Source organism: Miniopterus natalensis, chromosome 2 (assembly GCF_054644295.1).
Source record: "Miniopterus natalensis isolate mMinNat1 chromosome 2, mMinNat1.hap1, whole genome shotgun sequence".
Taxonomy (NCBI): domain Eukaryota; kingdom Metazoa; phylum Chordata; class Mammalia; order Chiroptera; family Miniopteridae; genus Miniopterus; species Miniopterus natalensis.
In genome coordinates this window covers 78,602,426-78,628,470 of record NC_142082.1, presented here as the reverse complement: position 1 = coordinate 78,628,470, position 26,045 = coordinate 78,602,426, and the positions used below count along the sequence as shown (strand labels likewise).

General features: G+C 38.2%; 1 protein-coding gene across 1 annotated transcript; it reads left to right on the top strand.

Annotated features, from left to right (window-relative positions):
• Window positions 1-801: 801 nt before the first annotated feature.
• On the top strand, window positions 802-13,307 carry CKAP2 (cytoskeleton associated protein 2). Its single transcript, XM_016213581.2, has 7 exons — window positions 802-1,788; window positions 1,903-2,780; window positions 3,198-3,402; window positions 4,985-5,155; window positions 7,044-7,113; window positions 11,736-11,991; window positions 12,485-13,307. Exons 1-7 carry the CDS (start codon window positions 1,729-1,731, stop codon window positions 12,738-12,740), a joined length of 1,896 nt encoding a protein of 631 aa, XP_016069067.2. The 5' UTR covers window positions 802-1,728; the 3' UTR covers window positions 12,741-13,307.
• Window positions 13,308-26,045: the final 12,738 nt, after the last annotated feature.

Here is a 26,045-nt window from a genome sequence, read left to right as displayed (position 1 = left end):
AAAGAAGTACTGTGTGTATCAAGTGCTTTTGAAAGGTTCAGAAACATGGAAGTGGATGACATTAGGAGTTTTAGTAGTGGTGGGGACAAATTCCTGATAGACAAAGCTGAGGAGAGAATGGAATGTGATAACATGGAGACAGTGCATATAGATATTTCCTTCTGAGAAGTTTTGCTATAAAGAAAAGAGAAATGAGGCAGTAGCTGAAAGAGACTGAGGTTTAAGACTTTAAAATGAGCCCAACTGGCGTGGTTCAGCGGTTGAGCATCAACCTATGATCCAGGAGCTCTCAGTTCGATTCCCAGTCAGGGCACGTGCCCAGGTTTTGGACTCAATCCCCAGTGGGATATAATACATAGTGATTATATGCTGATAGGAATAACCTGGTAGAGGGACAAATTAATGATGCAGAAGGATAAGCAAATAATCACAGGAACAAAGTCTCTGAGTAGGCAAGAGGGAGAGCACAAATGGAGCCTACATTGTCATGTCAGTTCGTGCATCAGACCGGAGGGAAGACAGAGTATATGGGTGCAGAGACAGGCTTGTAGTCTTCAGTGGAGGAAAAATAGACTAATTCTTGTTAAGATTGCTTCTAATTTTCTCAGTGAGATAACATCATAGTATATTGTAAGCCCAGAATTAATAGAAGCTGAGATCAATAAATGGCCTTATTAGTGAAGGTACACATTGGGAGCAACCTATCAGGTTGATCCTAAGCATCGTCTCCCACCCACACCAAACAGCAGGCCAGGGAATAACAAGAGGAGTAATTGCCATCAGGAAGTGAATATAGGAGCTTAAATATGGGAGATGTTGCTGTGCTCTAGGTGACTGGCAGTGCCTGAAAGGAATAGGAAGCACCTATACTCAGAAGCTAATGACCAAGATACCCTGTTCAGTAACACATTTTGACCCTTCTCTGCCATCACTGAAAATGTGTAGTACAAGATATGTCAAAGTTCTGCCTCTTCTTCAAGCAGACTAAGCAAATAGATGTGAAAGGCATCACAACCAAAATTATCAACTATATAGATTGCAAATTTTGTTTACAAAAAACTACATTTTTTTCACATTTTGACACCTCTGAACTTGGGCTCTGTCTTAGAATCAATGGCATCTAATTGACCCTGTTTTTTCCTTTCTTCACTTGCTAAAAGATTCTCATGGCCTACCAGTCTATATATGTAAAAACGAGCATAAGTCAAATTCTTGAGTGATTCTTTGGATATGTATTATAAATGCAAAGCCATCTAGAAACAAAAGTCCATATTCTTAATAAATTAAGCTATAAGTGTGTCTATGGAAAATGTTGGATTCTTTTGAGAAGACTATTTAAAATTTTTTTCAATTTAAGTCTGTTACCGAGGACTTAAAATGAAAACTAACCAAAGAAAGTGTTGCTTAATAAAAGTTTTTGAAGACTTGTTTTAATGACTAAGTCAGAATGGTTTAGAATAGATTATCAAGTGTTTATATATTCTATGGGGAGAGGGTGTTAAAACTTTTAAGAAAATATCTTTAGACTCCTCGGCCATCTTGCTTACACCATTTACTCACCCTATAATAAAAGTTTTGCTTAGGACAAATAAATCTCTCAATTCTTACCTCAATTTAAAATTATGAAGTTAGGTAATTGTTAATATTCTTCCATCCTCTCCCCAAAAAAGAGACCTCTTTGGTATGGAGTTTTAAAAAAAATTTTTTTTTTTAAGTAGTAAAGAAGTGATGACATCTGAGGGTCACGTCCAAGAAGAAACGAAAGTTCTGAAGTTTAATACAGAAATGGTAAGATATGGACATAGGCCTCAAAACTGTCCCTTTTCCCCCTTCCCCTTTCCTAAACTCTTTCTGAATGAAATGAATTCTGAAATACTGATTTGTCTCAAATAACTCTTTCAGGCTGATAAAGAAAATGTCCATGGACCTACAAGGAGCAAAAATAATATAACAATGGAAAAAAATTGTATTCCATTAAAACCTTCTAATGAGTTAACCAGTTCAACTATAGCAACTGATGCACATAATTTGGAGAAGAATAATCAAACTCTGAAGTTATTACCAATTAAAGATGATCTCCAAGGTCAACGTATGACGTTAAGCCAAGCATTTCACATTAAAAATAATAATAAAAAGAAACAAGTGACTACAGAAAAACCAAAGCAAGATGTTAGCATGCTCAAGAAACCTGTGCTTGGATCTTATCGTGGCCAAATTGTTCAATCTAAGGTTAATTCATTTAGAAAACCTGTACAAGTCAAAGATGAGAGTTCTGCAGCAACAAAGAAACTTTCAACTACTATCTCTAAAGCCATAAAACCTCAGCCTATAAATACCAGCTGTGTAACAGTGAAAAGTCACAGAGCCTCAAGTATGATAACTACCGCTAAATTTGTAAGGACTGCATCTCAGAGTAAACAACTTTTACGTCCTGCTATTAGAAGTCACCACAATAATACTCATAATACCCAGGACTCCCTGAAACAAGGCATCAGTAGAACCTCTGCCAATGTTACAATTCAGAAAGTGTCTCATGAGAAAGAATTACCACAATTAAATACAGTTTTATCTAGTGTCAAAACCATTTCTTCTCAGGAAGTAAAAAGAAATAAGACAGTATCAAGAAGCATCACATCTGAAATGATAGCCAGGCCTGCTTCATCTTCTAATACCAAACTGACAGAAAAGTCAAAAACCATTGACCAGCGCAGACATACTATAGCAAAAGCAACTATCGATAGTAGATGGGCTCAACCCAAAGAAACCGCAGAAGAAAGAAAGTAAGTAGATGTAATTCATTAGCTTAATTTTCAATAGAGTAACATTTGTGAATTTGGTTTATGGTTTCCTTGAATGTATTAGAATTTTGTGTGTGTGTATTCTCTACTGTCACGTGCAGACAAGTTTAAGCAAATTTATATGAACTGAGTTATTGTGTTTGAATGTGTCTTGTTAGGTCATTTTATGAAACGAAGTTAAAATACTTAATAAAACTGGGAATTATTTTTAACCTATCCATTTAAAAATTCATTCTTGTGTTTGTGAGCATATAATTAACATTGATATGTTTAATAATTTTTTTCTTCAAATTTTGCCACTAGCATGGAACTAAAGACGTGAAATTTTTTTTTTTAACTTTTCCTCTATTTAACAATGATATCAGCAATATCACAGTAATGTACTGCTTCTAATTATAGAGCTCGTCTGAGTGAGTGGAGAGCTAGCAAAGGAAGAATGCTGAAAAGGCCTCCTATTTCAGTAGTTACCCAGCCTGAACCTGAAGGACAAAATGAAAAACCAGTTGGGTCATTTTGGACTACCATGGCAGAAGAAGATGAACAAAGATTATTTACTGAGAAAGTAAACAAGACATTTTCTGAATGCCTAAACCTGATTAATGAGGTAGAATCTTTATCTTATATCTGTGTAGTAGTTTATAATTTGCAAATTACCTTGATAAATATTATCCCATTAATTACATTCTCAATCTTTTTTCACCAAGTAACGTGTCAGTGGTGTTATATAGATTTACTGTTAATTGTGAGATTATTTCTCTTCAGCCTTTAATGGACTGCATTTTCATTGAGTTCATAGAAATATATCAAAAGGACAGATTTTCTTTTAACTTGAGTTATAAATATTGTATTCCTCTATGATGTTAACAATTTATGAAAGACTAGCAGTAGAAATTAGTAAGTTGTTATCATAGGTTAAATTCAAGTTGATTAAAATATTTGCAAACACTCTCATTAACCTCAGCCAACATCATTATGGTCTTGAATATACTATAGTTTTACTGTTTGTAGGACCAAAATTTGACTTGACGGACTATAATAATTAACTCCAGTGTATTTTATTTATTTCCTGACTACACTTTAATCTTGCTTTGGTCACTCACTACTAAGTTCCAGAGCAAGACTGAATACGGAGAGTATGACTTCAAACCTTACTCTAGTCTTCATGAGCATCTTTAAACATTTTGTAGTTCTGAGGACCAGTGATAATTACAATCAGGGAAATTGATTTAATTCTTATTTCTGCTCAGCTGGCATTTTTTATTGATACTATGGAATTTTTCTGCCCTACTAAACTATATATAACTCTTATTTACATAAACCATTATAGATTCATTTTAACCTTAATATTAAAACCTGCCTGGCTGGGCGTGGCTCAGCAGTTGAGTCTTGACCTAGGATCCAGGAGATTGCAGTACAATTCCCAGTCAGTGCACATTCCCTGTTTGCGGGCTCAATCCCCAGTAGAGGGGGCACAGGAGGCAGCCAATTAATGACGACTCTCATCATTGATATTTATCTCTCTCTCTCCTTCTCCCTTCCTCTCTCTGAAATCAATAAAGATATATTTTTTAAAAAAATAAAGTAAAACTTGACATATAATTTTAAAACCTGCAAGCTAGCCCAGCCACTGTGGCTTAGTGGTTAAGCATCAACCCATGAATCAAGAGGTCCCCTGTTCGATTCCTGGTCAGGGCACATGCCCAGGTTGTGGGCTTGATCCCCAGTAGAGGCTGCGCAGGAGGTGGCCAGTTGATGTTTTTCTCTCATCGGTGTTTCTCTCTCTATATCCCTTTCCCCCTCTCTCTAAAAATTCAGTGAAAACACTAAAAAAGAAAAAAACCTACAAGCTATTTTCACTCATAAACATTTGGTAGATACAAAAATATCTAAATATTAACAAGTTGAATCTGCAGTATATGAGGTAAGAGAACAAATATCAAGACCAAGTAGAGTATTATTTTTTTACTAATATTTTTTTCAACTAGTGTATTATTTTCTTGTGCCTTGTACTTATGACCGATATGCTTCATACTAGCCATTCAGAATAAAGAGTGTATAATGAATAGTTTTATGAACAGTTTTCTGTCAACTTTTTCTCTCATTGATCTTGATTATAGTGAGATTAGTTAATTGTTCATACTTTCTAGGCTAAAAGATATCACTCACTTTATTTCTTGATATTTTAGGGATGCCCAAAAGAAGAAGTATTGGATACACTGAATGACCTAATTAAAAATATTCCAGATGCCAAAAAACTTGTTAAATATTGGATATGCCTTGCACGTGTTGAACCACTCACAAGTTCTATTGAAAATATTATATCAATCTATGAGCAGGCCATTCTGGCAGGAGCTCAGGTGAGATTAAAACTTACTGATTTTTATTAATTACAGTGTAAGTTATTCAGAATTATTTGGGACACATCAGAGCATAACAATAAAATTGTGGTTATATAGAGAGAAGTAATGTTTAAAGGTCACAAGAATTGCATATTATAAAAGCTGTTTCTCAACCTTCTAAAACTTGCTCACATACTAGGGATAAATCAGAGCTTAGAAAATGGACATACTGTAAGCTGAAATGTACATTTAACGGAAACTTCTTGGGAGAAATATTTTAGCACATCTTGTCATTTTGCACATTTCCTTGTTGGGAAATTGAATTTTAATATTAAAATTTATTTACAAATTGTATCTTGAGGCTTTTTGTTTTGTTTTGTTTTTATGGGCAAATGTTCCTAAAATATATTTCCTTTTGACCAAGTTCCTCAAAAATGCATTCTTGGAGATTATTTACAAAGAGATGTTTTGGGTTTTGTTTTTGGTTTTTTTTTAAATATATCTTTATTGATTTCAGAGAGAGGAAGGGAGAGAGAGAGATAGAAACATCAATGATGAGAGAGTCATTGATCGAGCCCGCAACCCGGGCATGTGCCCTGACTGGGAATTGAACCCTGATCGCCTGGATCCTAGGTCAACACTCAACCACTGAGCCACGGCCGGCCGGGCATGTTTTGGGGTTTTTTAAATAAGTTTTTATTGATTTTAGAGAGAGAGAAAGGAAGAGAGAGAAAGATAGAAACATTGATGAGAGAGAAATATCAATAGGCTGCCTCCTGCACGGCACCCACTGGGGATCGAGCCCACAACCCAGGTATGTGCCCTGACTGGGAATCGAATCAGTGACCTCTTGGTGCATGGGACAACGCTCAACCAACTGAGCCACACTGATTTTTTAAAAAGTTTTTAAAAATTCTTCTGTTTAGCCTCTCCTTAAAAAAGGTCTACTCATAATAATCTCGGCAAAGCCAGCAAATGCTATTTGACCTTTTACCTGAATCAGAAATCAAGTGTTCAGTAGATATTCTCTCAATGGTTATTATGTGTAAAACACTTTGCTGAAAGATAATTGTATTTTACAGAATCCAACCTGGAAGGGAGTTAGGTCACTACTACATTGAACCAGAAGGGATATTACTTAAGGTGGCTTACGGCATTATAACTAGGATGTGTAACTAGAGCTAAGGGTTCACGTAGGAAGCAATAGTGTAAAGAGAAAGATATGGCACCAGAGCAGAATTGGAAAACAGATCAAAATTAGCCAAGAAAGTTGAAAGCAGGATGGGTGAGTAGTTCAGGACTAAGTTCTAGACCTAAGAATATGAGCCAGAGCATCCCTTTTATATGATATCTTGAATATATTGCATGAGCAGGCATGGTAGTTCAAAGGAACATGGGAAGTGCTCATAATATCTGGCATATAATGGACACTTAGTGAACTGTTGAATTTCTTAACCTTGAGCTGTTCAAAGATGCATTTAATACCATGTGAAACAAAACTATAATCATGTACTTGAATGTAGGAGAAAAGGAGTAAACTTACTATAAATTTAAAGTAAACTTAAATGTAATCAGCTTTTTAATAGATATTAATAATGTTAATTTGCAGCTTGTTTACTAATTTTGTTCATATCAGTCAAGCAGTAATCATTAACCAAGCCTTAAGAAAAATTATGGGGGGAATTTTAAACTGATGAAATTCTATCCTTTAAGTTTATTTTTATTTTATAAATTGTAAAAGAGCAATTTTTTCAATTTGAGTAGCAAAATAAGTGGTCTAAGAACCACTGCCTTGTTTTAAAATATAAAATTTAATTACTGGATTTAATATTTTCAACTTAGATAACGCAGTGTCTGAGAATATAAAACTTACATGTGTCTGCTTTCTTCATTTAAAAAAATCAAGCCTATTGAAGAAATGAGACATGCAATTGTAGATATACTAAAAATGAAGAGTCAAGAAAAAGTTAAGTTTGGTAAGTTAGTTTCTTTTGTTTCCTTCAAGTGAATTGTGACTTGATTAAATTTCTTTGCTGAATTAGTTTTCTTTTATCATTTTTAATTTTTTAAATATCTAGGTTGATTTTTCCTCATACTTCTATTGACATACCTCTGAGATTCAATTGCACAGTATAAAGAATTTTTAATTAGGAGGCCTCGTTCATAACCCAGATTTATCATTGGATGTCTGTGAAAGTTACCTTACCTCTATAGACCTTAATTTCCTGTCTTAAGATTGAGGCAGTTTGACTAAATGATCTCTTAAAAACCTGTTGCCTATTAAATTCTATCATATGTTCTGTGCTAGAGAGAAGCTCTTTTAGGAATTCTCTTTGCTAGGATTGAGAGAAGATAAGCGATTCATTAGTTGTCAGGTATCTAAAATGTAAATATTTTCTACATTAAGATATAGGTTGTGCCAATTACTATGAAATTTTGCAAGAAATTTAACCCCTTATCTCTAAAATGGAATAATATCGTTCTCAAGATTGTTGGGACCATTGAATGAAATAATATACAGAGGTTGGCAAAAGTAGGTTTATAGTTGTGAGTGTGTAAAGCAGTTTGTTTTTGTATTATTAATTATGATACTATTTATTTGTATTAAACTGTAAACCTACTTTTGCCCATCCCTGTATAGAAGTATCAAATTCTGTGGCACATAGTAAGTTCATTAAACTTTAACCATTGTTAATATTAGCTAGCTTAGATGAGAGGAGAAATCACTACATATAAGTGTAAGCTAATTTGTTTACTTGTTTTATTTCCAATTTTTTACTATAACATTCTGTGTCAGCCAATCACAAATATTTGAGCACTTATATATCGTCAGTGTTTGTATCTGGTTATTTTATTTTAATTGATTTTATTTTTTATTAATTTTAAAAAGTGTCAGTTTGAACTTTTAAGATTCCTAATGAATGCTGCTAAATTGCTTTCCAAATTAGTTACAAGTATCCTTATTTCCACTACACAAAATGAATTTAAAATATAAAGATCTAGATCAAAGGCTAAACTTTAAATAAAATTAAAGATTATATGGAAATTCTAACCATGTTTTGGTTACATGTTACAAAAATATCTGTTCAGTGAGGTTAATAGGCTTATGGCTTATAAGGTTAATATCTATGTGCAAGGGGGTCATCTTTTACTGGCAGTATGTTTAGTTCAACAGTGAATGTTTCAGTTTTTGGTTGCTGTTAATATGCCCCCAGGGGAACATACAGAAGATGTATATGATCTGATCTTACTAGTTATACAGTGTATTTAATGAAGACGCTGGAGAAGGAATGGTCAGGGAAACAGGAGGGAAAACCAGGGAAGTCTACCATACCACAGACAAAAGGAGGAGAAAAGTTTAAGAATAACCCAACCTGGTAAAATGGATGAAGGGGGGTCCAAAGGTATAAACTTCTAGTTATAAAATAAGTTAGCCATGGGGATGTAATGCACAGCATGGTGACTATAGTTAATAATACTATATTGCATATATAAAGTTGCTAAGAGAGCAGATCTTAAAAGTTCTCATCACAAGAAAAAATAATTTTGTAACTATGTAACTAGACTTATTGTGGTGATCATTTCACAATTATACAAATACTGAATCATGCTGTATACCTGAAACTAATAGAATGTTATATTTCAATTATAATTATCTTTGTTTTTAAAAATTAATTAAAAGAACAACTTAACCCTGTGTTTTACATGCTAAAGACAGCAAAGTGGAATTAAGTATTTCATTTTAAAAGCCCCTGCCCTGGCGGATATGGCTCAGTTGGTTGAGCATGGTCCCATGCACCAAGAGGTCTCTGGCTTAGTATCCTGTCAGAGCACATGCCTGGGTTGTGGGCTCAATCCCCAGTAGGGGGCGTTCAGGGGGCAGCCGATTGATGTTTCTCTCCCTCTCCCTTTCTCTCTCTCTCAAATCAATAAAAATATATTTTAAAAAAGAAACAAAAGCCTTCTTCATAATTCTTACTGGCTCTAGAGATATGTAGGTTCTATCTTATTTTTCCTTAATAGAATAATAATAGTGGAATCTTTTTTAGCGGGTAGAATATTTGTCTTTAGATGGAAAAGGAAAGGCTATCAATAAACTCTTGGCTTTCTGAGATATGTAATTACTAGATATAAAATCAGTTTTACAAATTAAGATTGTTTGTAAATAGCATTGGGAAACAGAAGACAAATAATAAGAGACTAGCACCACTTGTGTCACATACCTTAGTCCCACATTTCCACATGAACACATCATTTTTCTCTAAACCTTATCTTTCTTTTGGCTCCCTTTCTCAGTAACTGACACTGTCCAGTTCTCCACACCATAAATCTTGGATTATATTTCATGCCCTCTTTCCCACATCCCCACCCTTGTTCCTCGGTCAAATTCAGTTTAACTTTGTAAGCATCTCTTAAAATGCACCTGTTTCTCTTCATCCTTACTCTTTGTTACTGTAGTCAAGATCACCTACAGCTCTTACCTGGACTATAACAGTAGCCTCCTAACTTGCCTGCTTCTCTACTCTTGCTCTAATCCATTCTTAACACTGCAGTCAAAATGCCCTGTCACTTACCTGCTTAAATGCCTGACTCCAGCTTCCCACTCGTTCAAATCCCCGAATTTCTTTCTTTACTTTTTTTTATTTTCTAGAAGGGGCTGTATTACCTAACTTGTCTCTGGGTCTATCCAAGCCAGTGTTCTACTTTTAACCTAATTCCTCCTTATTTTTTATTTATTTTTATTTATTTATTTTTTTAAATATATCTTTATTGATTTCAGAGAGAGGAAAGGAGAGGGAGAGAGAGAGGTAGAAACATCAATGATGAGAGAGTCACTGATCGAGCCCGCAACCCGGGCATGTGCCCTGACCAGGAATCTAACCCTGATCGCCTGGATCCTAGGTCAACGCTCAAGCGCTGAGCCACACCCGGCCGGGCAATTCCTCCTTATTTTTTAGACCTCAGTGTCATTCTTTGAGGTAGCCTTCCCTGATAGCCACCTTTCTTTCCCCACCCAACTAGATTAGACCCACCTGTTTTGTGCTCCCTGTGTTTTTCTCTGCAGTAATTAATGCATTTGATTGCTTATTTGTCTTGTCTTTTAAACTATAAACTTGATGGGCAAGGACCAGTGTCTGATCTTCCTCACTATCGTATCCCCAGTGCTAATGCAATGCCTAGCATATGTTAGGCAATTAAATATTTGTTGAATATAAGAATCCATATTCCTTCTCCCCACTTCAGTATTCTTTTTGCTAAAAAAAAAAACACACCATATTCAGTTTATTGTATAACTGAAACATCTCTTAGTCAAAATCTCTAATAATTTCCTAATAATCAAATCTAAAGTTCTTCTCAGTTTGACAGATTTACCAGATGTCTCACAAGTACTTCACATCTAACATGTTGTATTTTTAACTGCATTTTCCTCACTGCTTCCCCATACCACCATCTCTTCCTCCTAAAAAAAAGAAAAAGAAAAAATTCTCCCTCTGTCATTAAAGATTCCAAAGCAAGAAATTTTTGAAGGGATGCCCCTAATACATACACTCATTCAGACATACACATGCATTCATTTATTTATTAACTCCTAACTCAGAAATAGCTATTAACTCAGGCTCTTCCTTCTCATCATCTAACTCTGTCACCTTCCTTAGACTATTACAACAGCTTTGTCTTCTTACCATCACACATTATTAGTTTTCATTCCCTGCCATTCTAAACCATCCTTTATCGTGACCAAATCTAATTGTATCTCTCTCTCTCTGGTGAATTTTTTTATTACCGAACATCTTGCACATAAAGTTCATTATTGTCTAGACCCTTTCTACTTACCTGAATTCACCTCCTCCCCACTGACTTTGCTCCTTACTTTATATTCTAAGAACACTGGCCCTTAAATGTTCTATTAATAGATCTTTTATTTATTTTTTTAAACTTCATACCAAGATTGTCTTCCTTGGTCTTGTCAAGTACTCATTTTTCAAGACCCAGCATAAATGTCACTCATGACGCCTTCCCTGGCCATCTCCCTGTCCCACAAGCAAAGTTAGTTATTCCTTTTTCATGGGTTCTTATCTAATTTATAGCCTTTTTCTTGTTTTATAATTATTTTCAACCATGTCTCTTTCATGGAATGTGAACCTTTTTTTTTCTTTTAAGATTTTTTTAATTGATATTTAGAGAAAGAAAAACATTGATGTGAGAGCAAAACATTCATCAGCTGCCACCTGGACGTTCCCTACTAGAGACTGAGCCTGCAACCCTGGCATGTGCCCTGACCGGAAATCAAACCTTAACCTTTCGGTACACGGGACAATGCCCAACCAACTGAGCCATACCAGCCAGGGCAGAATGTGAACTTCGTAAAAGACAGGGGTGATTTCATTCTTATATTTGTATCTATAATCCCTGACACACAGGTGTTAGTAAATATTGTTAAATAGTTGTCAGCAATATTTGCTTAGGAAAAGTAATGGTTAGGAGATGATTTGGTTCTTTTATTTTGAAAATCTGGCTCACTGTGACTAATTTTAGTGTCTTCTGATTTTGTTCTTTAAATTTGACCAAAAGTGTAACCTGTAAATGTATTTTATAGGAGAAAACTTTGAAGAGGCTTATGCAACCAAGGAACAAATCCAAGAAATCAACATTGAAGATACTGATGTTAATCTAGAGTCAGGAAAACCTGAAATGGAAAACAAACATCATAGAAATGTGGTATTTCAAGATTGTGAAAAAGAGCATGTTCACAAAATAAAAGAACCAACCAATGATGTTAAAACCCCCAATACAGAAACTATGGAGGGTTGCTTAATTAAATATAATGTGTCTACTACACCATACTTGCAAAGGTAAGCTTTTTTCAGATGTAATGTGCTGTGATTTGTTTTTATGCTTGGGGATAATAAATATGGTATTTTAAGATCTTTAAGATAGCTTCCAATGAGAACTATTTGTTAACAGAAGGGTTTCAAACAAATGTCACTGGGACATCACCTTTTAAATAATGCATTTGTTTGCTTTTCCCTAAATATTGCCATTTTGAAAAAGAAAATTTTTACATAATTTTAATTGCTGATTGTGTATTATTGATAACAGTAGATTTTAGAATTCAACAATTAGCCAATTCTACAGATATTCAAGTATCTACCTGTGTACAAGTTGTAATAAAAATTAAAAATAAGTTACTTATTTCAAGGAGCTTGTAGTACCTCTCTGTAAGACAACCACCTGGTTATAACATACAAGTTATGGTATGATAAATAGCATCAAAGTACAAAAAGTAAAAATGTTAACATGTTTCTTAACTCTGGGAATAATTTTATGGGGTTTTATTTATTTTAGTGTAAAAAAGAAAATGCATTTTGACGAAATAAATTCTACATTTAAAGAGCTAAAGTTTCTAACACCAGTTAGACGTTCTCGAAGACTTCAAGACAAGACTTCTAAATTGCCTGATATGTTAAAAGATCATTATCCTTCGGTGTCTTCATTGGAACAGTTAACAGAGTTGGGGAATGAAACTAATGCTTTTATATGCCGCCCTAATGCAGCACTCTGCCGGATGTATTTGGAGACTGAAACAACAGAAGAGAAATGAAGCTATGATAAGAAATAAGGTTTTTATTATTCTTGGGGTATTGGTTTGTTGTGGCTTCATATGTCTCTTAGGTCAGGAGTTGGCCAAGTTACCTAACTATTCATAACAGTAAAGTCTTTTACTAACATTTACATAATAGCAGGTGTTGCCTTCTGTGTGTCAGAGAGCTAAATCCTATATTGTCTATCTCAACATACAAGATTTCTCTAAGGTAGCTAAATTTTGTCAACTAGTTTACTATGTTCTTTTAGTATAATTAATGTCATTCTACTTTCCATGGTATTTCTAAAATAACTAAAACTTGCTTTGTAATATAAAAACTTAAGTGTTAAATCAAGTTCCCTGAAACATGATAGTTATATACTATAAACAGTTCTCTTCTTCCCACATAAATACCACTAATAAAATTGTTTGTGTTTTAACTGATACTTAAACAGTATATATCCTCTACCAATTCTACATTTTCAAATAAGTAATTGGGCATTGTAAGAGATTAGATCATTTTAAAACTGTGTAATATGAATGTGTTTGAAAATCACATACATAGGCTTATTTATGTTTATATATTCCATTTGCGTAACAGTACCTTCCATTGTCTTCTCATGTTCTAGAGAGTAGGATTTTTATTCTTCTTTAAGCTGCCTAATATGTAAACAATAAATTAAAATAGCTACATAATGTTTCAGTGCCATTTATTTCAACAAATATGAAATGTAGTTTAACCATAGTGAATAAATTCAAGCCTCGCCTTTGGAAATACATAATAGTAGGATTTTTGTTTTTTTTTTATGTCTCTATTGATTTCAGAGAGGAAGGGAGAGATATAGAAACATCACTGATGAGAGAGTCATTGATTGGCTCCCTCCTGCACGTTCCCCACTGGGGATTGAGCCCACAACCCCGGCATGTGCCCTGACTGGGAATCGAACCAAGAGCTCCAGGATCATAGGTTGATGCTCAACTGCTGAGCAATGCCAGCTGGGCCATTATAGTAGGATTGGACTTGAGGTTTTTGACACTTAAAATAAGTATGTGCTTGCCCTAGCCAATTTTGCTGAGTGATTAGAACATCAGCCCTCGGACTGAAGGGTCTGGATTCAATTCTGGTCAAGGGCATACCTCTGTTGTAGGCTCAGTCCCCGCCCCAGTTAGGGTGAGTGCGGGAGACAACCAATCGATATGTGTGTCACATCGGTGTTTCTCCCCCCCTTCCACTCTCCCTGAAAAAGCAATGGAAAAAAATGTCCTCAGGTGAGGATTAAAATAAATATGTGCTTAATGGTTATTCTCTTTTGAAAAATAATCTACTTCTCAAAAATTGTACCTTAATTTTTACCTTAATTCTTTAGTTCTTTTTATACTTTGTACAAGTGGCACAAAATATGCCATTTTGAAATAAACTTCAAGTTGGCCTATGGTCAGGACTTTTTAATATCTATAACAAGGTTCATTTGGTCATATAGCATAGCTTAAAGTACCTCTGTAAAAGAGAACTTGAGATAAACTGTTCTGTGTTTGCACAAGTTTCATAGTTTTTTCCCCCCTCCCTTAACTGAAGGAAAATCTGTCTCTAAATAGTCCTAGTTGTAACATTCACAGATACAGGTCTAACTCCTTTTCAGATGCTTAATCACAGTTATATGTCTGACCTAGGTTTGTTCCAAGCTAAATATCTCCATAGTGCATGAACTTTGAAGTTCAACAAACCTATATGCAAAATCTCAGCTCCTACCTTTTCTTAAGTTATGTGACCATGGAGAAGTTACTTAGTTGAACCTCATCTTTCTGAAGGGTAAAGTGGAGAATCCCCTCTGGTTGTTTTGTACCATGTTATCTGCCTATCTCCATGGTTGATTAGCCAAAATCAACACCTGACTCAAGCTGGACTGTCAATATCCTTTTCATAGGTACTTGGAATCAGAACTGAGTTAGTCTTTTCTATGTAGGTAGACCTAAAATATGTAAATATGAGGCACTGGTGACCATATAAGTTTTTCACAGGGGTGGGGAACATCTGGCCCAAGAAATCATTTGGTCTGGCCCTGCCAAGGTAACTGCAGGCGGGACTCGAAATTCAATAAATCTGGGAGCTTTTTTAATAGCTAATTTTTATGTTGATAATTTTGTATGGCCCTGGAATGATGTTATAAATATCCAAATGGGCCTTGGCAGAAAAAAGGTTCCCCAAGTACAGTATATTTACATATGCATAGACAAATCATAAATGTGTATGTGTGTGTTTTGTTTTGCTTTGTTGGATATAAATGGCACCCACCATATTTCATGTATGGTTCTGCAACTTGCTTTTTTACCTAGTTGACTAAGTCAAGGAACTTTCATTGATATAGATCAATGTAACACTAAGACTACATGGGAGTTCAGTAAATGATAAATTTTACATTTCAGTACAGTAGAGAAAATGGCTGTGAGCCATCCATTTTGAGATCAAGAAATTTCAGTCTCTCCACCACTTGGAAAAATAAGTTCCAGATAGAATAAAGTTAAATTTAAGTAAGTATATTAGAAGGAAATGTAAAATACATTTTTTTCCCTTAGGATAAAGAGGACTTTCTTAAGCAAGATACTTTTATGAAGGAATCTTTAACATTGAAGGTTGTAGTAGAGCACACAGGCTTCAACAGCAATTAGCAGGACAAGTTTTCACCTCTGGGTACAAGTGCAAGACATTCAGGAGCTGGACCAGTTACCAGACCTGGAATCTTCAATTATCTCAGAAAATGGATGTGAAGCTAGGCTTCTATGCCCAAGGTATCATTCAGGTTTGAGAGCAAATAACATTTTCAAGCATGCAAGGATTCAGTTTATTGCTCATGAACTCATCTTTAAGTATTCCTATAAGGTTTTATTCCAGTGAAATAAGTAAATTAAGGTGTAAAGGCACATCAAATCAAATAAAACTGAAGTCTACATAATTGTAGATTGCACAACAAATGAAGATAGTCCAATGATTTCAACAGGAGAGGTGTCAGATACAAAGAGAAAGCTTAACTTTGCTAATCAACTTGTCATGTTTGGGAGCAGGATACAGAACATCATGTTTACTCTCATTGTCTGTTAAGTACTAGAGGTTTACATGTTAAAAATATAAAACATAAACAATTCCATTCCTAAGTATCAGGAGAAATGAAAATATGCCCTGACAAAGACTGTACACAAACATATATGTTCATAGTATTATTCATATTATCCAAAAACTGGAAACAGCTCAAAAGTCATCAACTGGTGATGAAAAAACATTGTATGCTATATTCACATGATGGATATTAAGCAAAAGAAAACAGAAATTAAGAAAAAGGAAAACCTGGCCAGTGTGGCTCGATGGTTGAGCGTCGACCTATGAACCAGGAGGTCAGTTTGATTCCCGGTCAGGGCACATGCCCAGATTGTGAGCTTGATGCCCAGTAGGGGGCATGCAGGAGGCAGCTGGTCAATGGCTCTCTCATCATTGATGTTTCAATCTCTCCTCCCTTCTCTCTGAAACCAATAAAAACATTAAAAAAAAAAAAAAGTAACGAATTACTGATAAACATGAACCTCAAAAACATACTAGGTAAAAAAAGCCAGACAAAAAAATTAAATACTATATGATTCCATTTATGTGAAATTCTTGAAAAGATAAAACTATGTTGACATCCCTGGCCAGTGTGGCTCAGCTGGTTGGCACGTGGTCCTATATACCAAAAGGTCTTGGGTTTGATTCCCGGTCAGGTCACATACCCAGGCTGCAGGTTCAGTCCCTGGTTTGGGCTCGAATGGGAGGCAGCCGATTAATGTTTCTCACTCCCTCTTCCAGCCTTCCTAAAATCAATTTTGAAAAAACAAAACTAGCCCTGGCCATTTTTTCTCAGTGGTTAGAGCGTCGGACTGAGGGGTTCTGAGTTCAATTTTGGCCAAGGGCATGTACCTTGGTTGTAGGTTCCATCCCAGGCCCTGGTCGGGGCTTGTTCTGGGGGCAGCCAATCGATGTGCCTCTCTCACATTGATATTTCTCTCTCCCACTCTCTCTGAAAAGCAATGGAAAAATATCCTCCGGTGAGGATTGAAAAAACAAAACAAAAAAACCAAACCTATATTGACAAAGGAGATCAGTAGTTGCCTGGGGTCAGTTGCGGGGGGCAATTTGGAAAATGTTCTATATCTTTTTTTTTTTTTTAATGTTCTATATCTTAATAGTGGTTACGTGGCCAAAACTGAGATGTACACTTAAAATGGGTGAGTTTTATTATATGTAAATTATTCCTCAAAACAGTATACTCTTACCTTTAAAAATATAAGGATACCCATTAAAAATATATATATAGAATATATAACTCCAACCACCATGGAGATGTGGGGGGTGCAGTGGGGTTTTCAACTCCAAGGAGTTAACCGCACAGAGACAGACAGAGGAGACCTAGCTGTTCCAGCCCCCAGCTATTTGAGTCTTCCCAGCCCAAGTGGCAGATATGAGTGAACTCACCTCTCTGATGATTGTAGCTCCCAGCCTTCAAGCTGCCCCACCTGATGCTAAGTGGAACAGGCTCTCAGGCCTGACTTATTCTCCTTTTTGTCAATGTTCAGAAGCAGAGCAGTGTTTCATGCCTGCTTGAAACTGCCCTTACAACACTGTTCATTTCTATGTACATGGCTTCTCATGAAACTATGTCAAGACCTAACTCACTTGATGCATAAGAGGGAACTTATGAAATTATGACAGTACTTCTTTTTCTCTCTCAACAAGTCCTAGAATTTGAACCTGTTACCTCATTAGGAACTCAGGAAAATTAACTTTGAGATTCAAAGGTCATTGGGCTCCTTATTAGTTTAATATTCTAAAAATATTTGCTGTGTCTATACTGTTTGCCAACAGAGAAATCTAGGTCTCTAATCAGTTCCTACCTGCTTATTGTACCCCATATACTGCAAAACTGAGAGGCGATGCCTGCAATTGACTACTCTGTTATTATCACCTGAAGACCATTACTTTTCCACCTTCGCTTGAGGCTCAAAACATCCAACTAGACTAGTGGTTCTCAACCGGGGCGATTTTGCATTGCCTCTTCCTCTCCCCGTCCCCAGCCCCGCCCCCATCCCCACCCAGAGACATTTTCAATATCTAATATCTAAATACCTAAAGACAGTTTTAGTTGTCATGACTGAATGCAGGGGGTGGGGAGAGGCTAAAGACACTACTAAACAACTACCCACAAAACACGGAACAAACCCACCAGCCCTGCTCCATAACAAAGACTTATCCAGCCCAAACTGGCAACAGTGCTGAGAAGCCCTGAACTAGATTAGCTAATTCTGTTTCATTCCATTGAACATTGCCTCTAACTTCAGCAACTGATTCCTAGACCACAACATGGACTTTGGCATTCCAAGAACTGCCCCACTTCTGAAATCTTAAGACCTTATGATCCTGTTCTCTTCACAACTGCTCTCCTGCCAGCTTTCTTTCTCCCTTATTTTCTCTATACATATTTTTTTACTTCATTCAGACCTCTGGCTCATCATATTCTCCCTTTTTCTCCATCATGACTTTTTAGACAGCACTAGAATTAGAAATATTGCAAGCTACATGTGCAATTTAAAATATTCTAGTAGCTATGGTTTTAAAAACTAAAAATCAGGTACAATTAATTTTCACAGTATATTTTACTTAACCCAATATATTCAAAATATCAGTTCAGCATTAATCAACATACAAAATTATTTTTTAAAAAATGTTTTTATTGATTTCAGAGAAGGAAGGGAGAAGGAGAGAGATACTTACAGCACATTCCTAGTCGCAGTAGACACTTTTCCAGTGTTCGATAGCCGCACATGTCTAGTGGCTACATACTGGATGGTGCCAGCCTACACTTTCAGGGATATTCAGTCTAGATACCGAGATGCGTCACTTCAGCCATCCTTGCAGCAGCACCCTCAGCTCTCTCATCCCAGTGTACTTCTGTTTTGCTTATCTGCATGATCTCAGTTTTAGATTAATCCAGACTTCTCACTGCTAGAGATGATTGCACAGCTATGCATTGACATCACCTCTGAGCTGCTCAGTAGCCTTTGTCCACATTAGGCTCCTCTTGTATTCTGACAACAATAATCAAAACTTCGCTACTCAGAATTTTACTGTATATAACGTATAAACAAATATAAAAATAATAATTTAAAAAGCTTTCCTCTTTGAAGTTTTTGTCCTAACACCCAAACTCTAGAGATAATTTAATTTTCTATTTCATAGAGAAAATTGAGGCTTTCACGATTCCTCTTCCTTGTCTAATATTGTCTATATCCACACACATCCTTTTTTACTTCTGAGACCATCCTCTGGTCTCAGAAGCAAATCTGTCATCCAGTCCAGGGCTGATCCTCTTACAGGACTCTCACATAGAGAGGTTTAATTATTTGGTGTATTAGTTTCTGATTGCTTTAGTCTCAACTAGACCTTCCTGGTCCATCTGCCTCTAGTATTTTCAGCCTCTCTTTCTTTCCATTGGTTTATTATCCCTCAACATACAACTATATCTACAGTTTCCCCATTAATAAAATGCTCTCATAATCTGCATTTTCCTCTACCTATAGTTACCTCCCTCTCTCCTTGCCTTTATGGCTAAGATTCTTTTTTTCTTTTTTTTTAAGTCCTCACTGGAGGATATGTTTTCCATTGTTTTTCAGAGAGAGTGGAAGGGAGAGAGAGAGAGACATGAATGTGAGAGAGACACATCATATGGTTGCCTCCCAACACACACCCTTAACCGTGGCTGGGATCCAGCCTGTAACTGAGGGACGTGCCCTTGGCTGGAATAGAACCTGGGACCCTTCAGTGCGCAGACTGACACTCTAACCACTGAACCAAACTGGCTAGGGCTGGCTAAGATTCTTGAAAGTACCCTACACACCTTGGTCCTTCTGACCATCCGACCTCAACTACTGCAATCTGGTTTCTTCCTCATCACATCATTAAAACTACTCTCTTGAAGATTACCCATGACCTCCTGTTGCTAAATCCAATGGGCCCCTTCAGATGTGTAATTCAGTCAGCTTTTGACAGTTTACTACTACAACATCTCTCTAACATTATTGTAGTGTAGTGGTTAAGAGTCAGACTCTGAAGCCATACTGCTTAGGTTCTAATTTTAGTTCTACCTGAGACAACTAACTTAAACTCTCTGTGCCTCAGAGATAGTAATTGTACCTACATTTAGGGTTATTTTGAAAATTAAATGAGTTAATAGCTAACACTTATCTAGTTCTATTCTAAGTACTGTACATGTATTAACTCACTTAAAACAATGCCTAGCCCCTAGTAACTTGCATATGTCATCTATAATAATAACACTTTATTATTTCTGATCACTACCCAGTTCAGAAGCTCTCCTGGCTGGGATCTGCACTTGCCTATAGCTGTAGAGAAAAGAGGGCAGATCTGTTCTCAATATCCCCTCTTCCCCATTCTCACCAATCTATGCTTGCTGATTGCTATGGGTTGAATTGTGTCACTCCAAAAAGATATGTTAGAGTCTTAACCCCCAGTATCTCAGAATGTGATCTTATTTGGAAATAAGGTCATTGCATATGAGATTAATTAAGATGAGGTCATGGTGGTTTAGTGTTGGCCCCTAATCCAATATGAATGGGAGGATGATGTGAAGAGATGCAGGGAAAAGACAGCATTATACATGCCAAAGAGGACTTGCACCCCAGCTCTGCCTGGAACAGGTTCCTCCCTCAGTCTTCAGAATCAGTCCTGCTGACAGCTTTATTTTGGTCTTCTGGCCTCCAGAACTGTGAATAAATTTCTGCTGTTTAAGCCACCCAGTTTGTGGTACTTTGTTATGGTAGCCCTAGCAGACTAATACACTGATGGAACACTAGTGGACATTGGGTGGGAAAGAAAAGAGCTGGGCACTTTTACCATCTTTTCCCTGATGCTATGATGAATACAGTATAAGGTAGTTGAGGTCTGTGCCTGTTGCTCAATCCACAAGAGCAGTTGTTCATGGGAACTTAAGCTGTAGAAGCATTTTGGGTATAGGTATGTATAGTAATTTCATTTTTTTCATTGAAACCAGTCTTTTTTGTTGTTGTTAATCCTCACATGAGGATATTTTTTCCATTGCTTTCAGAGAGAGTGGGAGGGAGAGAGAAACATTGATGTGAGAGACACATTCACTGGTTGCCTCCAGCAGACACCCTGACTGGGGAGGGGGGGGGGGGAGCAAACCTGCAACCCAGATACCTACCCTTGACTGGGAATAAAACCCGATAACCTTTGGTGCGTGGGCCAACACTCTAATCACTGAGCAACACCAGCCAAGGCAAAAAGTCTTTTTTATTGCATACAAAGAAAGCAAGCAGTGCAAGTGTTGCCAATGTTGACCATTCAAAACATCATACTCCTACTCTTTCACTACACTATGGAATAATCCTATATTAACTCTGACATGTTATGGTGCATACATTTAGCACTTAAGTATAACCAGATATTTTTATAATATATTCTAATAGATATATTCTAATATATAATTCTAATATATATCCTATTATATTTAATATATTTTAATCCTCACAATAATCCAATGAGACAGAGAGGTTTAGCTACTTGCTGTATTAGTTTCTAACTGCTGCTGTAACAAATGAACACAAAGTTAGTGGATTAAAACAACACAAATTTATTATTTTTTGGTGGTCTGAAGTCTGGAATAGATCTCACTGGACTAAAATCAAGGTATCAATAGGATTGTGTTTCTTCTGGAAACTCAAGGGGGAAATTTGTTTCTTGGCCAGCTTCTTGAAGCCACCTGCATCTTCAAATGTCACTCTATTCTGACCTCTTCTGCCCCTCTCTTCCACTTGCTGATGTAAGAAATGTCCAAATCTGTAGAGAATTTTTATTAGTTTATTTGAACCAACTGATGACAATCGTCAGGAAGCAAAATTTCAAAGGATTGAGAAAATGCTCCAGAGAATCGCTATTTTGTAGCTTGTTTTGTTACCAGAAAGGGGACCTGGCCCTGAGCAGGTCTGCCTAGGGCCCGGCCAGTAGTGTGTGGATTCTTGACTTCATATAGGAAAAATTTCACAACATGAGTCCAGGTGACTATGAAAAAATATTTATTAAAGTTGGGGACATAAAACAAGAAAGGGCTTAGTATAGGAGAAGCAACAGGAGGGTCTAGGCTGGGCTGCCTTAGCTCTCTGGGAAGTCAGAAAAAAGGGGGCCTTGGGGAGAGGTTCAGGGGACTAGCCTGCAAGAGTTGCCACTGCCCATTGCTCCCCTGGTTGCAAGCCTTGTGGGGTCCCTTAGAGTTTAGGAGATGTGTGCCTGTGAGGGAAGGAAGGGGGAAAAGGAGACAGGAAAGGGAATGGCAAGGGGGTGGTGCTCCCCAGAGGGAGAGCAAGCTCTGGGTCCTTTGTCTTTAGGCTTTCACTTCTCTCTTCCAGGTGAGAATCTTCGGGGAGATCTCAGGGGAGGGTTTTAGCAGAATATTCATCAGTTTTCTGGGTGCACTCCTGCAGGGCTGTGGCCTCCACTGATTGGTCAGCATCAGGGAGCGGGAGTCGTCAGTCACTGCAGCTGGTCCTGGAGTCACCTACCTGGTTTTGCTGCTTTTCTGGGTCTGGAGCTGAAATATAACTAAGGCCTAGTTGCTATTTCTATATTTTCTGTAAGTTGCTCTGTCATTTTGCTTAGCTATCTGTCTCAGTTTCCCTGTTCCACTTGTCCTGTGTTACTGGACTGTCTCAGTTTTATACATTAGAATAAAAGGGGGAGATGTAAAGAGGGTTACATGAAATTCATTGGTGATAGATTAGGGAGGCAGGAGAAAGCAAGGTGGAGAAATCTCTGAAATTAAAGAGTACGATGGAGAATTGAAATACTTTTTATATTGGTGGATACAGGATAGTTAGCAATTAGCATTTACAGCACATAGCGATGGTATTTGGGCAGCAAGATAACAACAGGAGCGTGCTGTGGTCTCCTGCTCTAGTGCAGTGGGTGTACCCTGAGGAGTCCAAAAGAGAGGGAATACCCTTGTTACAGCATAATAAGAAGCTAGGAAAATTCCAGAACAAGCTGAATAGGAAAACTAACGGTTCAACAGCAATTTGCAGCCACCTAGTAAATCCTATCTTCACTAAACCAAGGACACTTAAGAGTAGATGGTTTGTACTTCTCCTCTCGAACCAGAGGGTAAATAGCTTAAATCACCCTCCTCAGGGAGACAGATACCCAATTAGTGCCATTTGCCAACCACACCCAAGGACAGACAAATTAAGAGAATAAATCTCATTTTGTACATCAACATAAAGTTGATGAATATTCTAAGCCCTCCCCTAAATACCCAGCCTTTAAAGCCCCTGAAAATGAAGGTACCAGCACTCTCTCCCTCCAGGGAGCAGGCCTGTGCCAATCCCTTCTCCCTTTCCTTCCCCCACAGGCACGAATGCCCTAACCTCTAAGAGATCCCATGAGACTTGCAACCAGGAGAGTAATGGTCCTTGCTTCACTGTTCTAAGTATGTTTTTGTTGCGGTCAATAAATTCTTGCTTGCTTTTCTACACTTGGTCCCTTGGTTGAAATCTTTCCCTCAAGACAAGAACCGAGGTCTCCTCATCTCCTTGTCACTGTAAGAAGGAAATAATCTTTTCTGTCAAAGGGATTAGAATAGGCCCAACTGAACAAATGTCCACCTCAGCATCCTCCACTTTGTATTCAGTACATAGGTGCCCAATTGTCCAACCCAAGGGTCCGCCCTGTGCACACGTTTTCTAAATTAGCCAATCGGTTTAGATAGTGAAGCCTCAACCTAACCAATAGGTCATGGTGCAGTGGCACTCGTGTTAGGGATAAAAGTCGAAAGGACTTCCTGTTCAGTGTGCTTGCTTCTCTGATTTGGGTAGCTCCGCACCCTTCTGCAGAAGTAGAAGTTTGCCTGCCGAGTTACTTTCCATTTCTTGTGTCTTTATTTGTGGCAGGGTCAAAACCTATTCCCAGCATCATCTTGCCAGAACACTCTGACACTCCAAGGGTATGTTATCTTAGATGCAAAAAGATGACAGGCTTACTTAAGTAAAGACTGGTCTTTGTCAAGGAAGCTACAGGCCTAGGATGTGACTACCCATCATAAGTCACTTTTAGTGAGTAAGTTTTATGTTCTGATGATCCTGTGCAGTTACATTTGGTCTGAGTTTGTAAGAACCACCATGAAGGCCTCCCTGAGCTTGTCAAGGGAGTATGTCAAGTTTAGTATGTGGCCCCCTTTTGGACTACACACTTTAAAGGGCCCTTGAGATTACATTGGGCCCACCAGGATAATCCAAAAGAATCTCCACATTTTAAAGTTAGCTGGTAACCTTAATTCTATCTGTAAGCTTAATTCCCCTTTGCCATATAATTTAACACATGCACAAATTCTAGGGAGTGGAATGTGGACATCTCTGGGGGGCATTGTTTGGCCCCCCCACACTTGGCGAAGGTCACAGCCCTTGAGCTGCGTGCTGTGCCCCTGAGGTTTATGTACATGGGTTTGTTGTAGGCAGTGGGAACAGCACTGGGTGTTAGTCTGGTGGGGTCAGACCAGACCTGGGTTCAGCAACCTTGGTACTTGGATTGAGCCAAGACCCGAACTATAAGAGAACATTTATTTGGAAAATCACAGAGGTGGAAGAAGTAATTTCTAGAAGAAATGGGCTTAGCAAACAAGTTATAGAGGCAAAGGAAGGGCCCTTGGTGCTTGGGAATGAGGAAGCTAATGTTAATGCACCTGGGCACCTGGAAGATTGAGGGGAAGTGGAAAACTCAGAGGAAGAGCACACTGGGTCTTCCTTCTAAGGTTTAAGGGTGGAGATTTTAGGGGAGGTCCCAGGGTAAGATCTCATTATAGTACTCAGCAGCTTTCCAGGTGTGTCCTTTCAGGGTTGTGGTCCCCACTGATTGGTTGGTCAGTCTGCCTTGTCCCCTTCTCCCTACTTGTCCATAAACCTATCACCAAAAACCTCACCAATTCTTCCTACACATTTCCTTCCTATTTTCTTTATTCCTGTTGCCACCACCCTATTCCATTCCATCATCATTTCCCTACATTTTCTAGGGTGGAGGTCAGGGTCATTATCCAATGCAGCTGGTCCTGAAGTCAGCTGTGGCTGTTTTTTTTGTTTTGTTTTTTAATCTTCACCAGATGATATTTTTCCCCACATCGTTAGCGGATGAGAGAGCGAGAGAAACATCAATATGAAAGAGATACATTGATTGGTTGCCTTCCTGACTGGGCTGGGGATTGGACGCTGGAATCGAACTCCAAGAACCCCTCCAAGAGCCCCTCCAAGAACCCCTCCAAGAACCCCTCCAAGAACCCCTCCAAGAACCCCTCCAAGAACCCCTCCAACAGCCTTCAGGCCGCAGGACTCTAGCCACTGAGCCAACCCGGCTAAGGCTCCACGGAACCAGTTTTAAACGCGCCTTTCGTAGGCCCGCCCACTCCCAGAGCGGTGCCTCCCGCCAGACCCGGGAAGCTTTCCTCGCCCAGCAACCCGAGAGACGACCTGGCGCCTGCCCCGGAACCGCGCCAGTTCCGGGGCGGAGGAGCCCGCTCGGGTGGGGAGAAGCGGCTGAGCGGTCCGGTCGGGCGGGTGGCCTCTGGAGGTAGGACCCCAGGGGTGGGCGGTGTGGCGCCCTGGGAGCGGGCGGCACCCACTCGGGCGGGAGCGGGCGGGAGACGCGCTCCAGACGCTGGAGGAGCGAAGCTCAGGCTGTGCCCGGGCCTGGCCGCTCGCCCGGCGCCCACAGCCTCCCGCGCGCGGGTGCGGCGAAGGGGGTGGGGGTGGGGGTGGGGTGCTCCCTGGGGGCGTGGTCCCTAGAAGCAAGGATTTGGAGGTGGGTGAACTGAATGACTGGTCTCCATGGTGTGGGGTGCCGTCACCCCGCGCACACCTCACCCTCACCTGTATCTCATCGGCGATCTCACTTCTGGCATTTGCACATCACTTTATTAGTTTTTCTTGACATAGACACGCGGAGGGACGCTTTTGTTACATTCAGAGTATATGCAAGTCATATATATAAGCACACTACAAGTAAGCTTTCTGAAAACGAAGTAAGTCCATCCAGTGTTTTTTCTGTAATAAAAAAAAGGATTACCTTTCTAAGGTTTCAATGATAATAGCTGATAGCTGCCCTTTATTTGGGGCTTCTTATGTACCAAAGTATTAGGGATTTCCTATTTATTCTCTTATGTATTAAGCACTTAAACTAGCTTCTTTATACTGGACGTATAGAAGGGGAGACTGAAGTAAACTAGCTTC